The sequence below is a fragment of the Aspergillus multicolor genome (genome assembly GCF_047715735.1).
Source record: "Aspergillus multicolor strain CBS 133.54 unplaced genomic scaffold BDW74scaffold_16, whole genome shotgun sequence".
Classification (NCBI taxonomy): domain Eukaryota; kingdom Fungi; phylum Ascomycota; class Eurotiomycetes; order Eurotiales; family Aspergillaceae; genus Aspergillus; species Aspergillus multicolor.
The window spans coordinates 110,231-129,587 of NW_027395967.1; the positions used below are offsets into that span (position 1 = coordinate 110,231).

The 19,357-nt window shown below is 51.4% G+C and overlaps 9 protein-coding genes and 1 non-coding gene across 10 annotated transcripts; 5 read left to right on the forward strand and 5 right to left on the reverse strand.

Moving 5' to 3' along the window:
• The first annotated feature begins 187 nt into the window (after positions 1 to 187).
• BDW74DRAFT_154979 (DUF3632 domain-containing protein) lies at positions 188 to 1,570 on the forward strand. Its single transcript, XM_073724763.1, has one exon. The coding sequence runs from the start codon at positions 317 to 319 to the stop codon at positions 1,262 to 1,264; it is 948 nt and encodes a 315-aa protein (XP_073582745.1). The 5' UTR covers positions 188 to 316; the 3' UTR covers positions 1,265 to 1,570.
• A 23-nt stretch (positions 1,571 to 1,593) lies between these two features.
• BDW74DRAFT_185737 (uncharacterized protein) lies at positions 1,594 to 3,153 on the reverse strand (the record flags this gene model as incomplete). The annotated part of the gene is made up of 1 exon (XM_073731100.1): positions 1,594 to 3,153. The coding sequence occupies one exon, from the start codon at positions 3,151 to 3,153 to the stop codon at positions 1,594 to 1,596; it is 1,560 nt and encodes a 519-aa protein (XP_073582746.1).
• Positions 3,154 to 5,018: 1,865 nt separating this feature from the next.
• On the reverse strand, positions 5,019 to 5,344 carry BDW74DRAFT_179111 (uncharacterized protein; the record flags this gene model as incomplete). The annotated part of the gene is made up of 3 exons (XM_073729363.1): positions 5,019 to 5,042; positions 5,145 to 5,210; positions 5,279 to 5,344. The coding sequence occupies 3 exons, from the start codon at positions 5,342 to 5,344 to the stop codon at positions 5,019 to 5,021; spliced, it is 156 nt and encodes a 51-aa protein (XP_073582747.1).
• A 1,131-nt stretch (positions 5,345 to 6,475) lies between these two features.
• On the forward strand, positions 6,476 to 6,548 carry BDW74DRAFT_t142. Its single transcript has one exon. It is a non-coding gene; the product is annotated as a tRNA-Thr (tRNA).
• A 459-nt stretch (positions 6,549 to 7,007) lies between these two features.
• BDW74DRAFT_31539 (glutathione S-transferase family protein) lies at positions 7,008 to 8,047 on the reverse strand. The gene is made up of 3 exons (XM_073732505.1): positions 7,888 to 8,047; positions 7,613 to 7,818; positions 7,008 to 7,528 (listed from the first exon to the last, which is right to left on the reverse strand). The coding sequence occupies exons 1-3, from the start codon at positions 8,019 to 8,021 to the stop codon at positions 7,155 to 7,157; spliced, it is 714 nt and encodes a 237-aa protein (XP_073582748.1). The 5' UTR covers positions 8,022 to 8,047; the 3' UTR covers positions 7,008 to 7,154.
• Positions 8,048 to 9,582: 1,535 nt separating this feature from the next.
• BDW74DRAFT_168519 (uncharacterized protein) lies at positions 9,583 to 11,001 on the forward strand (the record flags this gene model as incomplete). Its single annotated transcript, XM_073726846.1, has 4 exons — positions 9,583 to 9,627; positions 9,708 to 9,867; positions 10,014 to 10,140; positions 10,224 to 11,001. The coding sequence occupies 4 exons, from the start codon at positions 9,583 to 9,585 to the stop codon at positions 10,999 to 11,001; spliced, it is 1,110 nt and encodes a 369-aa protein (XP_073582749.1).
• A 1,049-nt stretch (positions 11,002 to 12,050) lies between these two features.
• Positions 12,051 to 13,159, forward strand: BDW74DRAFT_168520 (secretory lipase-domain-containing protein; the record flags this gene model as incomplete). The annotated part of the gene is made up of 4 exons (XM_073726847.1): positions 12,051 to 12,232; positions 12,294 to 12,746; positions 12,785 to 13,114; positions 13,144 to 13,159. 4 exons carry the CDS (start codon positions 12,051 to 12,053, stop codon positions 13,157 to 13,159), a joined length of 981 nt encoding a protein of 326 aa, XP_073582750.1.
• Positions 13,160 to 13,461: 302 nt separating this feature from the next.
• On the forward strand, positions 13,462 to 13,988 carry BDW74DRAFT_179116 (NADP-dependent oxidoreductase domain-containing protein; the record flags this gene model as incomplete). Its single annotated transcript, XM_073729364.1, has 3 exons — positions 13,462 to 13,497; positions 13,534 to 13,844; positions 13,904 to 13,988. 3 exons carry the CDS (start codon positions 13,462 to 13,464, stop codon positions 13,986 to 13,988), a joined length of 432 nt encoding a protein of 143 aa, XP_073582751.1.
• Positions 13,989 to 14,193: 205 nt separating this feature from the next.
• Positions 14,194 to 15,445, reverse strand: BDW74DRAFT_31541 (uncharacterized protein). Its single transcript, XM_073732506.1, has one exon. The coding sequence runs from the start codon at positions 15,209 to 15,211 to the stop codon at positions 14,291 to 14,293; it is 921 nt and encodes a 306-aa protein (XP_073582752.1). The 5' UTR covers positions 15,212 to 15,445; the 3' UTR covers positions 14,194 to 14,290.
• Positions 15,446 to 16,437: 992 nt separating this feature from the next.
• Positions 16,438 to 18,636, reverse strand: BDW74DRAFT_168521 (APC family permease; the record flags this gene model as incomplete). The annotated part of the gene is made up of 8 exons (XM_073726848.1): positions 16,438 to 17,045; positions 17,096 to 17,305; positions 17,350 to 17,455; positions 17,503 to 17,571; positions 17,618 to 17,736; positions 17,791 to 18,217; positions 18,285 to 18,345; positions 18,392 to 18,636. 8 exons carry the CDS (start codon positions 18,634 to 18,636, stop codon positions 16,438 to 16,440), a joined length of 1,845 nt encoding a protein of 614 aa, XP_073582753.1.
• Between the last annotated feature and the right edge of the window lie 721 nt (positions 18,637 to 19,357).

Consider the following 19,357-nt stretch of genomic DNA (forward strand, 5'->3'; position numbering starts at 1 on the left):
CACCAGACACGCCACCACGGCTGTGCCCGTACTGGGGTGACTCACCATTCAGGGGCAAAGTTGGGTGACGCATCAAAGTGACAGTTCGAGGCGCGCCTGACCAGTCTGAAGTTGTGCAAGTGAAAGAGGAATGATGTCATTGAGATATCCACGTTGGCCACCGGGATAAAGAACATATTCAGCACAAAGAACGCCTCCATTCACTTCTTCGCTATATCAATGGCTAGGACGTCTCGTCTCTTTGCGAAATAGATCTAGCTCACCCTCTTTGTTGATTTACGCATCGCCATCATCGCAACAACCCAACGCCAGCAAGATGGCCACTTTCTTTGATATCCCCGGCACCAACCCCCCGAACGCTTTCTCTGCTCCCATCCAAGCACTCCTCGTTTCAAAACCCCCCACTTCAACACCAGACGAAACAGTCTCTCACATAGTCACCGCCGTCACCTCATCCCCAGACCCGGACAACGCCCTCTGGCAACTCTGGGATGCCTTCATCAACTCAGTCGTCAATGCAACCTCCCACGAACCCCACCTCGCCCTCCTCGACGCCCTCCGCGCCCATTCACCCACCCAGCCTACAAACGTGGACACCGGTGCAGACACCAAATCAAGCCTCCGCAGTAACCTAAGCCCCGACGGAAAACTCCACTGGTCAACGCTACCCCGTTTCGCCTGGCAATGGCGCGACGACCACGACATCCTGGAGGCCTGGCGCGCGTGGGACGGGATCCGCGAAGATAAAGCGACTGGAAAAGTTACCTCGAAGTTAGAGCTTAGTCCTGCCGCGCACTTCGGCCGCTTTATTGATTTCTCCGCCGCGCTGCTGAAGGCGAGCCATGATAACGGAGGAAACGGGGTAGACGCGATCAATGTCTTCTACGCGTGTCGCAATGTACTAGAGCACGATGTAGAGAAATCCGGTTTGCCACGCCCAGATAGGACAGTACATGTTATTTCGCCGGAAGAGCTGTGGAGACTTGATGTGCGGGTTGCAGCGACTTGGGTGCGTGATGGGGGGCTGGCGCTGTGGGAAGCGGATCGTGAGGCTTTTTGTGAGAATTATGCTGCGACGCTGGAGGCTAAGACGGATTTGTGGCCGAGGGAGGATGGATTGATGAGGGAGCGCTGGGAGTTATGGGAGAGGAGACTGAGGGAGTTGAGTACGGATGAGGTTCTGGATGAAGAGACTAGGGCTGTTGTCTTGGAGGCTGCTCAGGTGGTTAGTGGTCTTTTAGAGAAACCAACTGATGAAACATAGGTATCATTATGGGGTGCTGTCTTTCTCATTGTTCGCGATACCTCAGGAGCAGATTAGGCATCACGGTCGGTCCAGATGGGCGCCCTCTGGCCATATCACTTGGGTCTTCCATCCTCTATGGTAGTTATTTTCATTCCAGCGTTCTCCGAGCTCCGTTTCTTTACCTGCCCAAATTGAACCGGAGAAGTATTTCATTTAATGTCATGGCCTTGCGGCAGTGCCCCGGTATGTTCTAATATGTACTCTTCATATTCCACGTTTTAAGTCCATTCATTCACTATAAAATGCTCAACCGTTATCCTATCATAGCACCCAACTCCATACCAAAGCTAAGCCATCTCAATCTGCTCCTCATCAACCCCCTTCTTCTGCCCCCCAGCACTCTCATCCAGAAAAACATACTTCTCCCACTCCCTAACCGGAACTCGATCCTGAAACAACCGCTCAATCTCGGCATTACTCCTCCCCTTAGTCTCACCAACACAGAACCACGAGTACGCAAGCAAGAACAGCGTCGTCCCGCCATACACAAACCCAATCATCGGTCCCAGGTTCCCATCATAGTAGATATACGGGCTCGTAAACACCATCAACCACACCGTCACAAAGAACACGCCCATTGCGCAAGACGTGATCTTGTTCCTATTACGGCCGACGGACATCTCGGACGCGATACTGTAGGATAATGTCCCGATGGAGAAGTTGTAGAAGATGATGTTGATGTACGCCAACACCACAATTCCAATCCCCACGCCACGGGTGAAGGACCCATCATCCGCGCGCGTGGTTCCCAGACCACCCACAATAACCAGTGAGACCAGAATTCCCACCGAGCAAACCAGCAGATTCGTGCGGCGGTTAATCTTATTCCCAAAGAGCACCGCAATGGCGACTGTAATGATCTGGAGCACATAGATAATCGTGTTGATCGTAAACGGATCCGCAACACCGATACTCTGCGCAAAGACCACGCCATACGTATACCAGAACTGGATGCCGTTGATCTGCTGCACGAACATTGCGCCGCAGGCATAAAATAACTTTCTGCGTTCAACTGGGTCCGTGATTAGACTCGCCCAGGTAGCGTCGGCAGCTTGTGCGCGCTCAGTGGCCACGGCATTCTCGATGATTTCGATATCGGTAGTTGGATCGTAGGATTTGTTACTAGCGTTGATTTTACGCAGCGACTTCAGCGCGGCGTCCCGTTTATCCTTGCTCATGTACCACACCGGGCTTTCTGGTGTGAATGGGAGGCAGAGGAGCATTATCCCCGGCAGCACGACAAGCAGACACATGGGGATGCGGTAGGACATTGCACTCTCGATCCCCTGCGTCCCCTGATTAACGCACGCCCCGACAAGCTGCGAGATACTCTGCATGAACTGGAAGCACATGAGAGCCGGGCCGCGGATTGCGCTCGGCGCAACCTCCCCGATATAGATCAGACACGTCGCCGTGAACTGGCCGACGCCGAGACCAATAAGCACACGGCCGACGTAGAAGACAGCGTGCGAGCCGAAGGAGCAAGCCTGCACGATTGCGCCGGCGATGATGGCGAGACTGGCGGAGAGGAAGACAGCGCGCCGGCCCAGGGACTCGTTTATAGGGGCTGCGATGAGGGCGCCGACTAGCTCGCCGACGTAGATGATGCTGGCAGAGAGGGAGAGGAAGGTTGTTCCGAGGCTGTAGGAATCGGGGGAGTTGGAGGTGGAATCAGAGGAGGAAGGGTCGAGTGTGCCGTAGTCGCGCGCGAAGTAGGGCATGCCCTGGATCCCCGTATAATAGATTGTGTCGTAGCCGTAGCAGAGGGCGCCGATGGCGGCGACGAGGCAGTAGGCTATTGCGCGGCGGTTGGACTTGAAGTCCACGGCGAGGTTGAGGCCGGCCATGGTGCAGTCAAGTATGAGATGTGTGGAGTAAGAAAGAGATATAAGCGGACTTTAGATATGTGGGAATCTGGGGGACATTTATACTCCTCCAAACTTCATATGGGGGGAGTCTACGTAACACGTAACCGTATCTCCATGGGGTTGGCAGTCCCTGAGATTGGAAAGTCCACCGAGTATGGGGCCCCTCATCCGATCGATGTGCAGTGTGTCGCCACCAGCCAAGAAAGTGCGACTCGGGCAGATTCCGAGTATCGGACAGGATACAGTATCAAGCTGGAGTTACACTCGGGCACAGTCCGGGGTCTCCATGCCGAAAATACCCCTAAGAGCTGGAGATGATAGGCGGACGCACCGATAGCGGGCTAAAAGCCGGGCCGGGAGAGAAGAATTCGGGCAGTGCAGCAGCAAAACCGGCAGTCCAGACGGGCGCCGAGCCCTCCAAACTCTATCCCTGCCCAGGCCGACAATTCGGCTGGCTTGGCGGGCTGCAAGTGCGTGGCCACCGAGAGCCGTGGTCAGTATGGCATTCTGGAGAAGCACACGGGTCGGGATCTCATGAAAAAATCCTGCTCTCGCCACTTCGAGCAATGTGCTCTCTTTCCGCACCTCACACGTACGACGGAACGACCTCGCCGTTCTGCTCGGTCTTTTGGCCGGAAACATGCCAAGCCCCAGCGGAGATAATGCCAAGGCCGGCCCGCTGCTCATTCGCACGATTTCTCCGACATTTGGCCGGGCGAGGCCTCGCTGGAGTCTTGGCAAGAGGCACAAAATGGCTCAGTGTGACTTATTGCTAGGTAGGTAATATCGCGCAGAAATAGTAAGGGGAGAGACAATTCGGGGACTGGCCGAAGTGAAATCTGACCCTGTTGTTTCCAGAGCAAGTACTTTGACAACAAATATGATGCCTTAGGTTAGGCCCGGAAAACGATATTTCTGTTGCATACGCTGTATTTAATCATTGCCACAGTGTATTCGCAAGATTGGGGGATGTGGGTACAGGGCTGGGCCTGCGACAATCCCCGGTTGCGGGGTATTGGGGTACTTATTACGCAAACAGAGTGTCCGGGGTGTTTGCGAAAGCAAGGACCGGTGAGAGTAACAGGAAAGGGGACCAGAACATTTGCAGGCCGGATGATTCTTCCCATCCGCAATCACTATGCCCACAGTTCTGCCTCAGGCGCTCCCGTTTCCTTTAGCAAAGCACGCATTTCCTCAGCAGCTGCACGCAGGTGGTAGCTCAAACAGCTGCAGTCAAGCCTCTTGGAGATGATATTGAGGCTGAGCCTGCAACTGTATTAGAAATGTCTAGTCATGGGGGGCATTGTGAGGCCAACCTATTCTCGTTAAATCATACACGCAATCCCAGAGCCCGCATTAACAGCTTGAGCCCAGCCGTACCAATCAAAGATCAAAACTGATCTGCGAAGTCGATAAAACCCAAGTATAATCATGTAATCAGAACAGAGCGTGGCGGAATAGAACAATAAGGGCTGCAAGCATTTTCGTATGTGTTGACTTTCTAGTTCCACTCTTCCCTTCCTCCGGAGTAGTAGCATTGATAAAATTTTATTTACATCAGAGAGCCCAGAACTTGCAATAAATATTTTACTTAACAGTCTTCTTCTTTATTGGCTACTTAGTACATCTAGCGAAACTTGTGGAAGAAGCATACTTTATATACATATCCAGACACAATCAGTCAAGGAATCCAAGGCCAGATCTAACAAGAACAAACCCGAACATCACAGGCATCAGAGCCTACTCGTCAGTGGTAATGGCATGGCCAAATTTTTTTTGACTTTCTTTTCTGTTTTCTCTAACTTTATCGCATCTCGCGATCGCGCTCGGTATTCGAGCCCTGTTTAAACGCAAGTGCCGGGAGCTTGCTATAATGCCACATGTATTAGCAATACATCCTCGAGAAGCAAACATTTCGATAAGACGGACAGGTTGAAAGCAGTGGCTGGGGATAGTTGACATGCACATACCTGGCAAGTGCCGGACTCACAGTATCCGAGGCTTCCATCAGCAGAGCAGGCCTGGCCGGTGGTAAGCTATATTGAGTGACAATGCATTAGCTTCTAATGTAGTGAGCAGGGCTGGAGACCATATGTTAGCGGACCTTGGTGTTCTTGTCGGCGAGGGCAACGGTGGCCAGGGCGAGGAGGATGGCGGCGAAGAAACGCATTTTAGTGCTTATTCGTGGTAGACTTGGATTGAGATAATAGGATATGGTAATAGAGTGAGTTCAGTGCTTGATGGGTCTATACATGTCCCTGTTTTTGCGAGGGTACTTATACTTTTTAGGCTGGGTATGGTAACTTTCAATGTCTTAAGGGTGTAGAAGTCACAGGTAGATGATCACATGTTGTTTACAAAAAACAATTCATGTTTTGATCAAGAAAGGATGTTAAATCAAGCATAAAGCTCTCAGGATACCTGGACAAAGCCGCCCAGCAAGTAGGTGCAACGCCTGACGTTACCATACTACAGGGCTTTGTCTTAGGTATCCAACCACGACCACCAAGAATAACCGGTGACATGTCGTACTGGTGTTAGTATGCTGTGAGTCTGGTTACGTTACTTGCCCTGTGCTTTACCTGGTCTTCTTTACTTTATTAGTCTGAAGCCCTATCATCATTTATCTTGTACAACTCTCCCGAGGTCCCAGGTGCCTGGTTGTGAAATCCAAATATGGTTCTAGGTCGTCGTCATTATTGACAGGTGTGCTTTTTATTGACAACATCAGATGCTTGTAAGGAACTAAGGTACTTTATCTGTTTCACTGCGCGATTTGTGTGGTGGACATTGCTACCTTGTGTCTAAACCCCATTGACAGCTGGAGGCTTCCTGGTCGATGAACTCCAGGGCTTTGTGTTTTATCTCGCGTCTGCGAGACCCCATCCAGTGGTGAGCTTTATGAGAGAATGGTTACACGTCACCCCAAGTCATGAGATTTAAATTATTTGTCCTTGTCTACTACCATATCACTTCAGGTGATTTAAGCAATATCTGTTTGATGTTCCCAGTCTGGGCAGGGGCCATTGCTGGCTGCCTGGTAAGAGATAAATATTTCGTCTTTATACCGAGGGCCTCGATACAAGTGATACCCCCCGGCAATTGCGTAAGACTTACCAGCTTCTGAAGAGCACAATAGGTAGAATAATCACCAAAGAATATTCAAAGTCTGGCTGAGAGATATCCTACGAGGCTACGGAGCTGGCCGACCGAAAAGTTGGTCCGACCGGCTTGGTGCACATTGGGCAGTGATCTTGATTTTGGATATAGATTACAGACACAAGAGTACATATATCTACCAGCTCGCATAGCTCAGTTGGTAGAGCGCGTGACTAGTAATCACGAGGTCAGCGGTTCAAATCCGCTTGTGAGCATTTCCTTTTGCATTTTTTGGTCCTGTTTCCACTATACGGGGTTTGGTGGGTTTGGTGGATATTTTTTTTGGTGGAGAACTGGACGGCTACGGCGACCACTGAGCGGCGGCGACTTAGGGCTGGCTGCCCATCACCCTTGAAGATATGAATTCATGGATGGCAGCGCTTTCATGTTTGTAAAACTTGACAGCAATGCCTATATTCATTAGGTTTGGCCTGATTGCCTCCCAATGTACAGCTAATGCTCTCGAACTGGTCTGTACCTACCTAGGTATGCTTGCTCCTCTGCCAATAACAACATCCCCCTAGTACCTACCCAATGGATAGAGGGAGTAGGTCCACGGGCGGATTATGGGAAGATCAAGTGATAATTGAGTGAGCCCGGTATTTCGATATCATCTACGACATGTCCAGATATAGGTAAATTCACAAAAGTGAATCGGGCCAGGAGGCTGTTATATTATCCTTGCGAGGTAACAAGCCTGCTACCTAAATACAATAAACCCATATTGAGTGCGTTAAAGATAAAAAGAATTATCGAACCGAAGCTTCATCAACCGAGAAACCCAGCCAGTCCTCTTCAATAATAACTCTAGGCAACAATACCTACTCCTTATCCTCATTCCCCTTCTTCAACAAAGCCTCCCTCTGCCCCCTCAAAAACACCCGAAACTGCTCCAAATCAAACGGCGGCTTCGGAATCTCCAATCCCCTCTGAACCGCCGGGCGGGCAACAATCCTCTCAGTCCAGGCCTTAACATGCGGCCACTCGCCAAGATCCAGATCCAGCGCCGCAGCCCCCTGAAACACCCACGTGAAGCTAGCGATGTCGGCGATGGTATACTTCTCCCCGGCGAGATAGGGAGATTCGGACAGGCGGTACTCGAGCACGCTGAAGAGGTTCTTGAATTCGGAGAGGAACTTGTTGATCGCGTAGTCGGAGCGCACGGGTGCGAAGGTTGAGAAGGCGAGGGCAGCGCCTGGACATGTCATCAGCGTCAATTTCTACATCAGCCATACCGTGGCTGTCTTCCACAAGTATAGGGGGCATAGTGGGTACGCACCTCCCTTCGGCCCCAATCCCCCAATCTGCCAAAAGATCCAACTCAGCTGCTCGACGTACTCGGGCGTCGCATATCTATAGCTGACTTTCCCCTCGGGATCGTATTTATCGGCTAGGTAGAGGAGGATCGCGCCGCTGTCGAAGACGCGCTGGGTGCCGTCGGTTAGGGCGGGGATTTGGCCGTTGGGATTTATTTTGAGGTACCATCTGCGTCACGCCCATTAGCTTTGCGCAAAGTAGTAAGTGGGAGAGAGGGGGCAAAGGGAAGCGACGCACTCCTCCTTTTGCTGGCCCGATTGCAGATTCACCTGCTTGAGCTCGTAGGGGAGGCCGAGCTCCTCGAGGATAATTGGGATTTTGTGTCCGTTGGGGGTGTTGTCGGTGTAGAGGGTGATGTCGGGGGAGCTCATTTTGGTGGCTGAGTAGTTTCGTCTCAAGCTAAGATATATCCAGACAGTGTTGGTAGTATTGCTGTTGTTGCTGTACCTTGAGAGAAGAAGGCCTGAGTATCGAAGCTGATGAGCAAGACCTGGACTTCTGAATGTAGCGCATTTATATAACATCTCTACCACCACTTAAAAAGAGCATAAAACGAGCTTTATAAGCTTAACGCCGTTGATTCCATCGACCGCCGCTCAAGTCCAGCGGGAGTTAGGGCTATATTCCGTCGGACTTCGGGATTCGGGAGTCCGGTTGATTCCCATCACGTCATGGCAAGCTATACCTGCAGCTTGGCTATAATAACAGGAGACGTTATTAACGAGTGCACAGTGCGCATGGTGCCATGTGGCGCTTGGCTCTCGGATATAGCGACGGAGCTTGGACATACAGTTGCAGCACGGGCTGTGGCTCATATGGATTTCAATTGGTGTGTTGTTTGAAGTTTTTATATCATTAGCCAGGACATAAAACAGGTTTGATGTATGGTAGATAGGAGAACAAATGCCCTGCTGTATGCTGCAAGTGAAAGAAGCTGGGGATTGCTGAGCCAACTGAATTGTACACTCAGCCTTTACACTATGGCCATTGCCCCGGCTCTGTTAAACGTTGACAAAAGAGTATTAATTCCCTTAGGCACTACATGCTGCCTAGAACATCTGCTACAACACGACAAAATACCATAGTCTACCAGCCCCGGTCGAATAAAAAGCAGAAAACGGCTTGCTACCTTATCTAGGCCTAACATAACCCGTAAAGTAAAGACAATTTTCGGTCGGGATACTGTAAGGGCAAGCTATCACTCAGAAAGCCAATAGCTAATATTCCGACTGGTATTTCTTCGCCGGTGTAATGAGTAGGTAAGCATGATTGACGTCTAGAGGCACATCGCAATGTATGACTTGAGATCAACATTGTTAGCCATCCAATGGCCTTAGGCAGAATACCTACACAACTGAAGCAGCTGTACCACTTCGGACAGGGGCTGAAAAACGAGTAGCAACCCACAGTAATCTGAGCTTCTCATTAGTATGAATTCGGACTGCAGCTGAAGAAAGAGTATTAATCATAGGTAGCGGTTGTAGTACCCAGAATCTATTGGTACCACTTCGGACTGAACAAAGAATGAGTACGTGGCACAATGGCCGTAGCCATTCGTTGTGTATCATGCTCGTACCACTCCAGGAGTTTAATCGGTTTTATTTGTAATGCCTCCAGAGTCTAATTGGCACTTTTCATATTGCCTCAGATTGTGATTGGCGCTATCCCTATCGTCGTCGAGGATAATCCCTACTAATCCATTGCCTTCGATGCCTAACCGGTCCTATTCTCAATGCCTTCATTCCAATCCGCGCTATTATGAGGAGCACATAACCCCGCAGTGGACAGTTCTATGCCCTACGTTCTCAAGTAGTCTACTTACTTAGGTTTCTTCCCCGCAATCATCGCACTTAAATTTAAACCTGCCTCCCTTTTTCCTTCCGCTCGCTCCTGATCTGCTAACAAGCTTCATCTTCGTTCATATCGGACAAAATGGCGCTGGATCCACGCCAAAGCGTCGCAAGCACCGTGTCGTCTGTAAGCTCTCCCGGGCCCTCGTCGTGGGTCCTAACGCTAAACTCTTCCTTGCGATGGTGTGCTAATTCGGATTGTTCAAGATTGCCTCGCTAGGTTTCGCGCCCGTTGCAGTTCGATTCCGCCTCTTCGAGATTTTGTCTGAACTGGATGGACCTGCGACTGGGAAGGATGTGCTGGATGCTTATATCAAGGGCTTAAACAGCGACAACGCTTCTACAGGTGCAGAGAGTCTCATACCACGTAAGTGCTGAGAAGGGAGAGGGAGGGGGTTTTTCATTCTAGATCAGCCGTGCTAACCGCAGCGACGGAGCACAATAGCTGTGCAGCTTATCGGTAAGTCACGCCCTGGCTACGATTTTTGCGATGCAGACTGAGGTATCATGCAGAGGATACACTCGTCGCCATGCACGCCCTCTCGTGGGCCAGTCTAGCAGGCGAGAACCTCTTTGCCGCAAACGAGACAACGCATTATCTCGCAAAGACCCCTTCTGCGATACATGGGGTCCTGCACTTGTAAGCACCTACGCACCATTTACTGGAGATATCTCCCCCGATTGCACCGCAGTAACTAACTAAGATGGCTCTCGTTCCTGTAGTACAACCGAAGTCCTCCTCGGTTCAGCCTTCCTGATGCGCAAGCTCGAAGCCACCGGCTACCAATACCCCTTCACGCCCCTCTCGACACCGGTTCAATACGCATACCGTCTTATGGGCGATACCGAGCTGGAGAAGATGCACACGTACGCCATCATGGCAGCACAAGGCCGAATGACCAGCTTCAACAGCTTCATGCAGGGGCGGTTCGGGATTGGGATCACGCGTATGCCCGAGCGCCTCCTCTCACTCGGGTACGATCTCAGCGATGTTGTCCAGAAAGCCCGAGAGGAAGGGATTCCAGTGACGATGGTTGATATTGGCGGAGGGCGCGGCGATCTACTCCTAGACATCAAGGCGGCCATACCGAGCCTTGAAGCGAAAGATCTGATTCTCCAGGAACTGGATCCCGAAACAACCGATATCCCCGACCTAACCGTTCTACAATGGGACTACGCGGGACCCGACAGTCCTCAGCCAACACGGGGTGCACTTGCCTACCACCTCTCAGGCGTCTTGCATAATCTCCCCGATCTCAATGCAGTGACGCTGCTGCGAAAGATCCGCGATGCAATGGCGCCGCACTCGCGCATTCTGCTTCATGAGCGGCGGAGAGATAAGATGCCCATGGGCAATGCGACCATGGTGGTGCTGTATGGAGGGCGCGAGAGAAATATATCTGAGTGGAACGGATTGGCGGCGGAGGCGGGATTGGAGGTTACATTTATGGCGTGGCCGGAGGGGGGCGAACACGGGGTTGTGGAGATGAGGAAGGTGTAAAATGATTAATGTTATGTTCGTAGAAGCATGCGGGCAAGTTGCCTTTTTTACTACCGAATGGTCTTCTCTGCTGTCTGAGAGCACCCGCAGCGTATATCTCCCGGTATATGATCCGTGGAGATAACCAACCCACGAGCCAGACCCGGTGTTTTGGTCACGTAGGACGAGGGGCACGTTTGAATTGACTTCCGGCCTTTTTCAGTGCGCGGACCATCACCATCCCGTTGGCCCAAGGTATCCCAGACTAAACCGATGTAGTATGGCCTAGAATAGCTAGTCCTTGGAGTTTGAGATGGCGCGTTGTAAGGTGCCAAAATTGTCCATCTGGCGAAGTGAGTAGGGTTGTAGATGAAATTGTCTTGTCGATAAGTGGTTTTCATTGTTGACGTGGATATTTAGGAAGGGAGGTAATAGAGGTGCGTGCTTACCAAGTCATATTACACTTGAAATTGATATTGAGGCATTTTGTATGAAGTATAGCCAATGTATGCCTGCTAGGGGTTCTGTACTACTAAAACCTTTCATGTGAGAGTACCATATGGATACAGGCTCTCGATACTACAACAGACGGTGGACAATCATACAGAAATTTCTAGAGCCTGTGCCTAACTTCCGGCATTCTCATGATGACAAGAATTGGGTTGCGGGACCTCCAGCTCGACATGCATGGCCCGGTAAGACCATAGGCTCCAGCTTATCGGGATTTGAGCTGAGGCCTGATCCTCGATCAGGGTCCACCCCGCGCATCGGAGGATATACACGGTGAGGCAGATAATGCTCTTTGGATATGAAGAGTGAGCAACGGTAATACCAGAATTGAGCCCACATCGATAACCAAGCAATGATGATCTCAATCAACACCACCGACGCTGGGGATCGTGTCATATTCCGTTGCGGGGAAGTCCTAAGCTAAATATGACATCTGGACAAAACCATATGGAACCTCGACTCAAGCGATTGACGTAGGGAAACGTCCTCGTAGCATAAATACACAGAGTTATACCTCGCGATCAGTCCAAAAGATGCACTCTCTAACGGATAGAAGGAAAATGGCCGTCCTCCCACCCAGCATCGACCCCTGGTACACCGCACCACCGCACTACGAATCCGCCACCCCAGGAGAAATCCTACGCATACGACCTGGACCAGAGAGCATACTGACCGCAATCAGCTTCAACGCGTCCTCAATCTACAACATCCTCTACCGCACAACGGACGTATTCTCGGACCCGTCCTTCGGCGTAACAACACTGCTCGTCCCTGTCTCCCCCTCAGAAACAAATGGGACAAAGCTTATCGTATCAAATCCCCTATAACACCGTGAACGTCAATCACAGTCCCAGCTACGCCTTAGCCACGGAGTACAGCATGTACTTCGCGGACATAACAACGGTGCTGGAAAGAGGATGGTTTGTGAACATTCCTGATTTCGAAGGGCCAAGTGCCTCCTTCTCCGTCTCGCTTGAGTCCGCACATGTAACGCTTGATTCAATACGATCTGTCATAGCGGCGGACACAGAACTCGGTCTTGACATCGACACCCGCAACGTGCTATGGGGGTACTCGGGCGGGACTCTACCGAGCGAACTCGCCGCGGAGATTGCGGCGTCCTACGCGCCCGAGCTTGATATAGCAGGCATCGCGATTGGCGGCGTCATCGTCGACACCGAGCATGTCCTGCGCGTGACGGATAATACCTCGTATGCTGCGCTTGGCCCGCTGATGACGCTGGGTCTTGCGACGCGGTACCCAGAGGCCAAGCGTATCTGGCTACACATCTAAGAGTCGACGGGCCCTTTAATGTATCGACATTTTACTCCGCTACGGGCATGACGGTGTTAGAGGCTTACAGGGTGTTCGAGAACCAGAGCATCAGTCGCTATTTCAGCGGTGGCTCAGACTGGCTTGATGAGTCTGAGCTAAGGGCTCCGAAGGAGGTGAATTGGCATATGGGGCGCTTGGGGACGCCGAAGGTCCCAATGTTCGTGTACACTGCCATTAATGATAAGGTGTGTGCGGTGGAAGATGTTGATAGCCTGGTGGAGGGGTATTGTGCGGATGGGGCAAGTGTACGCTATGAGCGGAATACGGCTGGGAATTATCTCTGTGAGAAGTTAGGATTGGGAGAGGGTGTTTGGGGAGTTGGATAGTGTCTTAGAGGAGGAGGTTGTTAAGGAAGGGTGTGTGGTGAGGGATGTTACAACTGGCGTCTAAGGACGGGGTATATGTAGGGCATGAGGGTGACCTAGCCCTACCTATAATATCTAGGTAGGTAGATACCGTGTGGCTCCAGCTAACATGAATCAATTGCCGTCAAGACCAAGTCCACCAGGTCCCTTGAAACCCCTGCAAACCCTGTCGGGTGCCATACCTCTACTGTCTACTTATATCATATCTAGTCTCCGTAGTTTTTTCAGATATAGCTATACGTTCGATCCCAACACACCAATAAAAGAAACAATGGAAGCACTCCACGACGCCGTGAAGAGCGGCAAGGTGCGATATATCGGGGCGTCCTGATGTATGCATCAGTTACTGGAAATGCAATATACAGCGCGGATGAACGGGTGGACGGAGTTTATTTCCTTGCAGACCCTGCATAATGCGATCTACCGCGAGGAAGAGCGGGAGATGTACCCTGCGTGCGCGAAGTTCGGGATGGCGGGCATCCCCTGGAGTCCGGTGAGTATGGGGTTTCTGACGAGGCCGTGGAGGGAATTCGCGAGTACGAAGAGGGGGATTATGCAGAAGAGGACGATTGCGGGGACGCCGTATACGGAGAATGACAAGGCGAGGGATGTTTCTATGGTTGTTGTGGCGATTGCATGGAGTCTCAGCAAGTCGTTTATTACGGCGCCCATTATTGGCATGAGAAGAAGGAGCGCATTGATGAGGCTATCAGTGGGTTGAAGTTTGAGTTGAGTGAGGAGGAGATCAAGAGTATTGATGACTTATATTTGCCCAAGGGGATTATGAGACATAAGTAAATGGACTTCGGTCTGGGTTGGATATACCCAACCAGGGACATCGAGATTAGGGTTACTATTCAGCCTACCTATCATGGCCAGTCAGTCACGATGGCCCTAGTTCGTTGAGCTTACTCTCAGTATAGATATACAGAGATACGTTCAGGTCCTGAGCAGTTAGCATTGTAGCCTTACGTGTATGAGAAATCAAACTCGAACAGAAGACGTCATTATCAGCAAAAAGACGCTGTATTAAATGCAGATCACTAACATGCAACCTAAGAGACAAGACAGTATACTAGCACGCCACTCACCTTGCGAATCTACAAATCATCTAGGTAGGGCGAGAAGATGGCCGCCGCCGAAGCCAACTTCCGATCAGCAACGTTCACCTTCGGCCCATGATATTCCGCATGAACCGGCCTATGCGGCCCATCCCACACACCCGCACCTTTACCTATAATGCTGGAGCCAGTCTCCTTATCAACAAGTGCCGCGGAACCCTCGAGACCAGGGAACTCAAGGAAGTACGCGTCGGCAGGAGATCCCTCCGAGATGTGGAAAAAGGTAACACCCTGGAGCTGAGGGAAAGTATTCTCAGCCATAAAAAGCAGGGTATCCTCCCAGTCGCCCTCATTCATAGTCACAAAACAGAATATGAGCTTTTGCAATGTGGAGCGGTGCCGGGAGAGGATTGCTTGGAGGTCTTGCCCGCGGATGCCCAAGGTATCCTCGATGTACAGGATTTCCAGGCTGAATGGATGATCTGGAGCGGTAGCGGCCAGGCGAGCGATCATGTCGGCACCGCCGTTCCCAGCTTCGAAGTTGATCCTCAGCTCCTTAAGTTGCAAAGCATGCCAGAGGAGTGAGAAGTCGAAGTCTACACTGGGCACAGACGAAGCCGTCACGGATTTGTGGCCGATTGTCATATCCTCAACGGTGGACAATGTCTTTTTGAAGCCCGGTAGTTGTACGGGGGCCATGGAGAGGCCACGGAGGTCGGGAACTTCTAAAGCCTCGTCAGCAGAGTATGTGCCCAAATTCAGGATATGAGACCCCTTAATCGGCCTCTCCAGCTGAACACAAAAGGTAAGGAAGATGGTGATGGCATCGCCGAGGGTCAACGGCTCTGTCACCTTGTTGTCCTCAGTGGCGGCCTTGCGATCCTTATAGAAGTGGAAGTACTGGCAGTTAGGGAGGGACTTCAAAACATTATACCACCTCTGCACCGTCGCCTGCTGCATGATGAGGCATCCCCTTGAGTCACGTTCCCAAGCACTCCCTGTCCCAAGCTGATTGGCGTTTTCCGACTTTGTCTGGATGGTTATTTGTGCACATAGGGCGCGACGCGAGTATCCTTGGCCAAGGCCTCAAAGATCTTCAGATCTTCACCAGAAAGTTGCGTGCCGAGGCAGCTCAGTGTCTTGCTAGCGAAGGAGGGGATGGTGCTGTTGTTGACGTACTGGCATGTCTGGCGGAGGGCTTTGATGTCTGTACAAGGCAGGAATGAGGCGGTTAGGTTGACCAGCTCCGGGGAAGGATCCTGGATCGGAAAGATCTTCCTCGGTCGAGGTGCCATGGTAGAGATTGTATTAGCAGTGTATCTCAAGATGGCTCCCTCCTTTGGTGACCAAAATAGATTGGAGATGGTAGAGGAGTAGACCGGATATATAGGCCTCGACACAAAGAGCCTAACGATAATGTCAGACAAATGAAGTTGGGATTAGGGGGCATAATGGCCACGACCACAAAGAAATATCCTGAACGAAATCCTGTGCTTTGGAAGGCGGACCTCATTGTCCAACAAGTTCTGCGAGCCTCCAATCCATCAAAGAGAATCTGTTCTCGGAGACAAAGAGGGCAAAGCAATCCAGCCTTTACTTTTGTTAAACCAAACATAAACGGAGTCTCGCGCAATGAGGAGAATGTGAGTAAGACGGACATCGCCCTGTTTCTGTTCCTCAGCGATGATGAGGAGCGCCGTGATGCCCAGGTAGTTGGAGGTTGTACGGTGAAGCGTGCCAAGCTTGAGGTTCCGGGGGAATTTCATCGGCAGGAAACTTCCTAGGAAGGTACGATAGACAGCCTTTTGGGAAGGCACGACCAATCCCGGGGCCGAGACTATGGTAGCGACGAGGCCGTCGGCGCTATGTCACTGTCGTGCGACTGGACAACAAACTCCTACCTAGGTATCCAGGATAAGAGTTAGAGGAGTGTGCATGGAACATGCATCATATGACGTTGTATAAACGGTGCTAAGCTCGGAAGATGAAGTTGCAGGCCAGCCTGCGAGTTGCCACACTATGTCACTTCTATTGGTATTTTCATGATCTAGCCGTCTTCGGCAGAACAAGACCCCGGACAAAGGACGATTATAGCACGCATGACTTCATGACGCCAGTACATCTTTCATGAAAACATTAAACGAAGACCGTAGAAAGTGAGCAGACCGACCGATATCGCGGATCACTCATCTCGGAAAGCCCATGCTATTCATTCTATAACTCCGACCCAATTGCTGCTCCGCCTGGCCCCTGAGCTCCTCCGCAGCCGCAGCCTCACCATTGTCGACGAGCCTCTTCTTGACCGTCGTCCACGGAAGCGGCGTCAGAAGTGTCGGGATAAGCTTAAACGCGTCTCTCCATGTCGAGGGCCAGTCCGGATAGCCCGGGTGTCTGACAATCCACCGTCGATTGTTATAATTGACGAAACCGCTCATGTCGCCGGGTTTCTGGAGATTGTAATTGCTTCCGTGGAAGGTAAGGCCTTCAACGAAGATAAGGATATAAAGAGCTGCCGCAGCACCGAGGGCATAGAGCGCGGTGACGATCACGGGCTGCACCCACGAGGGTGTATCTCTGGGGGTTCCGTCAGGGTTGTCGGATGGTATGAACGGGACGATGACGAGGAAGAGGTTAACTATGATGAAGAAGATGGTCGCCGTGTAGCGGAACCTGCGTGTCTTCATAACCTGGTAGTTCCAGGGGACTGCGTATCCCGTTCTCGCTGGATCGGCGGACTTGGTCTCATACTGCATCATTCGTTTGCGGATGAAGAAGACACCAAGACCCAGTGCGCCTGGACATGGTCAGTCAAGACGCTCTAGGTTCCATCAGAGGTGAGCTTACAGCACACCACAGAATGTCCGTAAGTATACAAGGTAAGTGTGGTTTGGAATGGCTTGAAGGACGCAATGGTTATGCAGGTAACGAGAGCTTGGAGTATTAGGCCGCCAGTCGGCGTGCCCAAATTATCCCAATGAGTACTTCCGTAGTCAGAACTCTTTGCGAAGAACTTGTAGAACGGAATCAGGTGGTGTCTTGCAATGTCGCGATTTACTAGGGATGTCAGTCAATGTCTGGCATGGTCGTGGTAGACTCACCTCGCGCATTGCTAAAGGTAACTCCGATGATGTTTCCCGCCGCTGCCAGTGCGATGCTAACATATATCGCATGGCTCGCCATCTTGGTATGACTCGTTCGAAACACCTGGTACCATCAGAATAGGAATATCAAATTAGATGAGTGCATCATACCATGATGGCATAATCCGCGGCGACATTATGCTCGGGGTCGGTAACCGAGTCAAAGTCAAGGATAAAGAACTGCCTTCGTTGAGCGTGAGTTCCCCAGTGTACTGGATCAACATACCACAAACATATTGAGCGAAATATAAAGAAACATCACAATACTAATCGCGATCAAAGCCCCTCGCTTCAACCTGCGCTTCTTGTGTTCTCCTTCGCCCCTGATCTCCGAGGTCACGTAGTCTGCATCCAGCAAATCAGTCATCCGTAACAGTGCCACTCGAAAAGAAAACTTACTGGCATTCTCCCACCCCTGATAACTGTAGAGGACCTGCAAGATGGCCAACGCAACATTCGTTGGCGAAGGGTCCCCGTGGGTCGCTGTGTAGTCTCCCACCCCCAGCAAGCGACCGTCGGCTCCCTGGCGACAAGTCTCCACGAATCCGGCCAGAACCAGAATCAGTAAGAAAAGCACCTTGTATACCGCCAAAAAATCATTTGCCCAAATCCCAATATTCACGAACCGATAGTGTAACGCGCATATTCCGACCACAACCACGCACGCAAAAAACTTGGTGAACCACACGTCCGGATCGCTCGCTTGGTTCGGGTCGATGTAACGAGCAAAGGTGATTGAGTTCGTGGTAGGGGTTGCAAATGCGATGAAAACCCACGAGAAGGCGCAGGCGAACAGGAGAGGAGGGACGGGGAAGATCTTCGAGATCTACCGTACGGCAAGACGTTAGCAGCGTTCGGGGCAACGAAAACAGCAACAGAATCCAGAGACGCACATAAATAAATTCGCCGCCATTGTAAGGCCACGCGAGGCCATACTCGAGATAGATGTAAACGCTAGTTCATGTCAGGCAACCCGTAACCCTTCGGGGCGAATTCGTACCTGCAGAAGGAGTACACTCCACCAAAAACCCAGAGCGACAAGGCGACGAGCTTGTTGCCAGTCAGGTGGGCGACTATACGCGGCGAAACGAATATGCCGCCCCCAATCATCTTGTTGATGATTAGGCACGCGACGTCCAGTGTTCTGAGCGGCTGCTGCTCATGGAATCGCGGCAACCTCTCATTGTGGGATTCCATGGAAGCGCGATGCGCTGGCTCCACAGTAGGGTCGACGTGGCTATCCATTGTGAGAATAAAGCCTTCCAAGAAGGACAGAAGTCATGCAGAGATGTGAAAGGAAGATGTTGGGCAGAAGTCAGGAATCCGCATGGGCACCGTGATGGCGTAATTGGTCGACGAGGCTGGAAGGATTACGTCCATCGCTCGCAGACTCATCGAGACAGAGCCTCATAATCACTAAATAGGGAATGATGAGCTCGCGAACTATAGAACCCTCCCATACTCCGGCCTGTACATAAGAAGGCTGATCCGCCGTACCGGGCGCGGGGTGCCATCATCCTTCTCGTCCCCGTGCCACGATATCACCCTGCTTACAGAATGATTGTGCAGATAATCCCAACCCGCTACACTGTCAGCGGAAAGGTGCTGTACGACTGCTTGAAGGAAAAGTTCGGGGATAAAAAGGTGCAAGTAATCGTGAGCCCCCCAGTCACATAAGCTCGAAGACCCCGCGCCTAACCTCGAGTCTAGGAACTCGACGGTGGAGAGAACTGGAAGATCCAGGTGCCCCGCGAGCTAACCGATGTTGGTGTCTACTCCGCCAGGAAGCTGCAAGGGTTACTGACGCTCTGCCACACAGGATGAACAAATCGAGGTCATAAGAAAGTGCCAGAAGAGACGTCGCTCGAGAACCAACGGATCAGCACATTCTTCCACTTCTCCCACTTCTCCCACTTGAGGCCAGGGTGTTACCACGCTGCACCTTGCTCAGCTGGCCACAGCCGAT

Bases quoted from the DNA above. Each gene is read 5' to 3' on its own strand.
- BDW74DRAFT_31539 (XM_073732505.1), bottom strand. From the start codon at position 8,021: ATGAGCTCCCCCGACATCACCCTCTACACCGACAACACCCCCAACGGA. The intron at 7,819-7,887 runs GTGCGTCGCTTC...GGCGTGACGCAG, and splicing joins TCGGGCCAGCAAAAGGAGGA to ATGGTACCTCAAAATAAATC. The intron at 7,529-7,612 runs GTGCGTACCCAC...TGACATGTCCAG, and splicing joins GGGATTGGGGCCGAAGGGAG to GCGCTGCCCTCGCCTTCTCA.
- BDW74DRAFT_154979 (XM_073724763.1), top strand. From the start codon at position 317: ATGGCCACTTTCTTTGATATCCCCGGCACCAACCCCCCGAACGCTTTC.
- BDW74DRAFT_31541 (XM_073732506.1), bottom strand. From the start codon at position 15,211: ATGCAGCAGGCGACGGTGCAGAGGTGGTATAATGTTTTGAAGTCCCTC.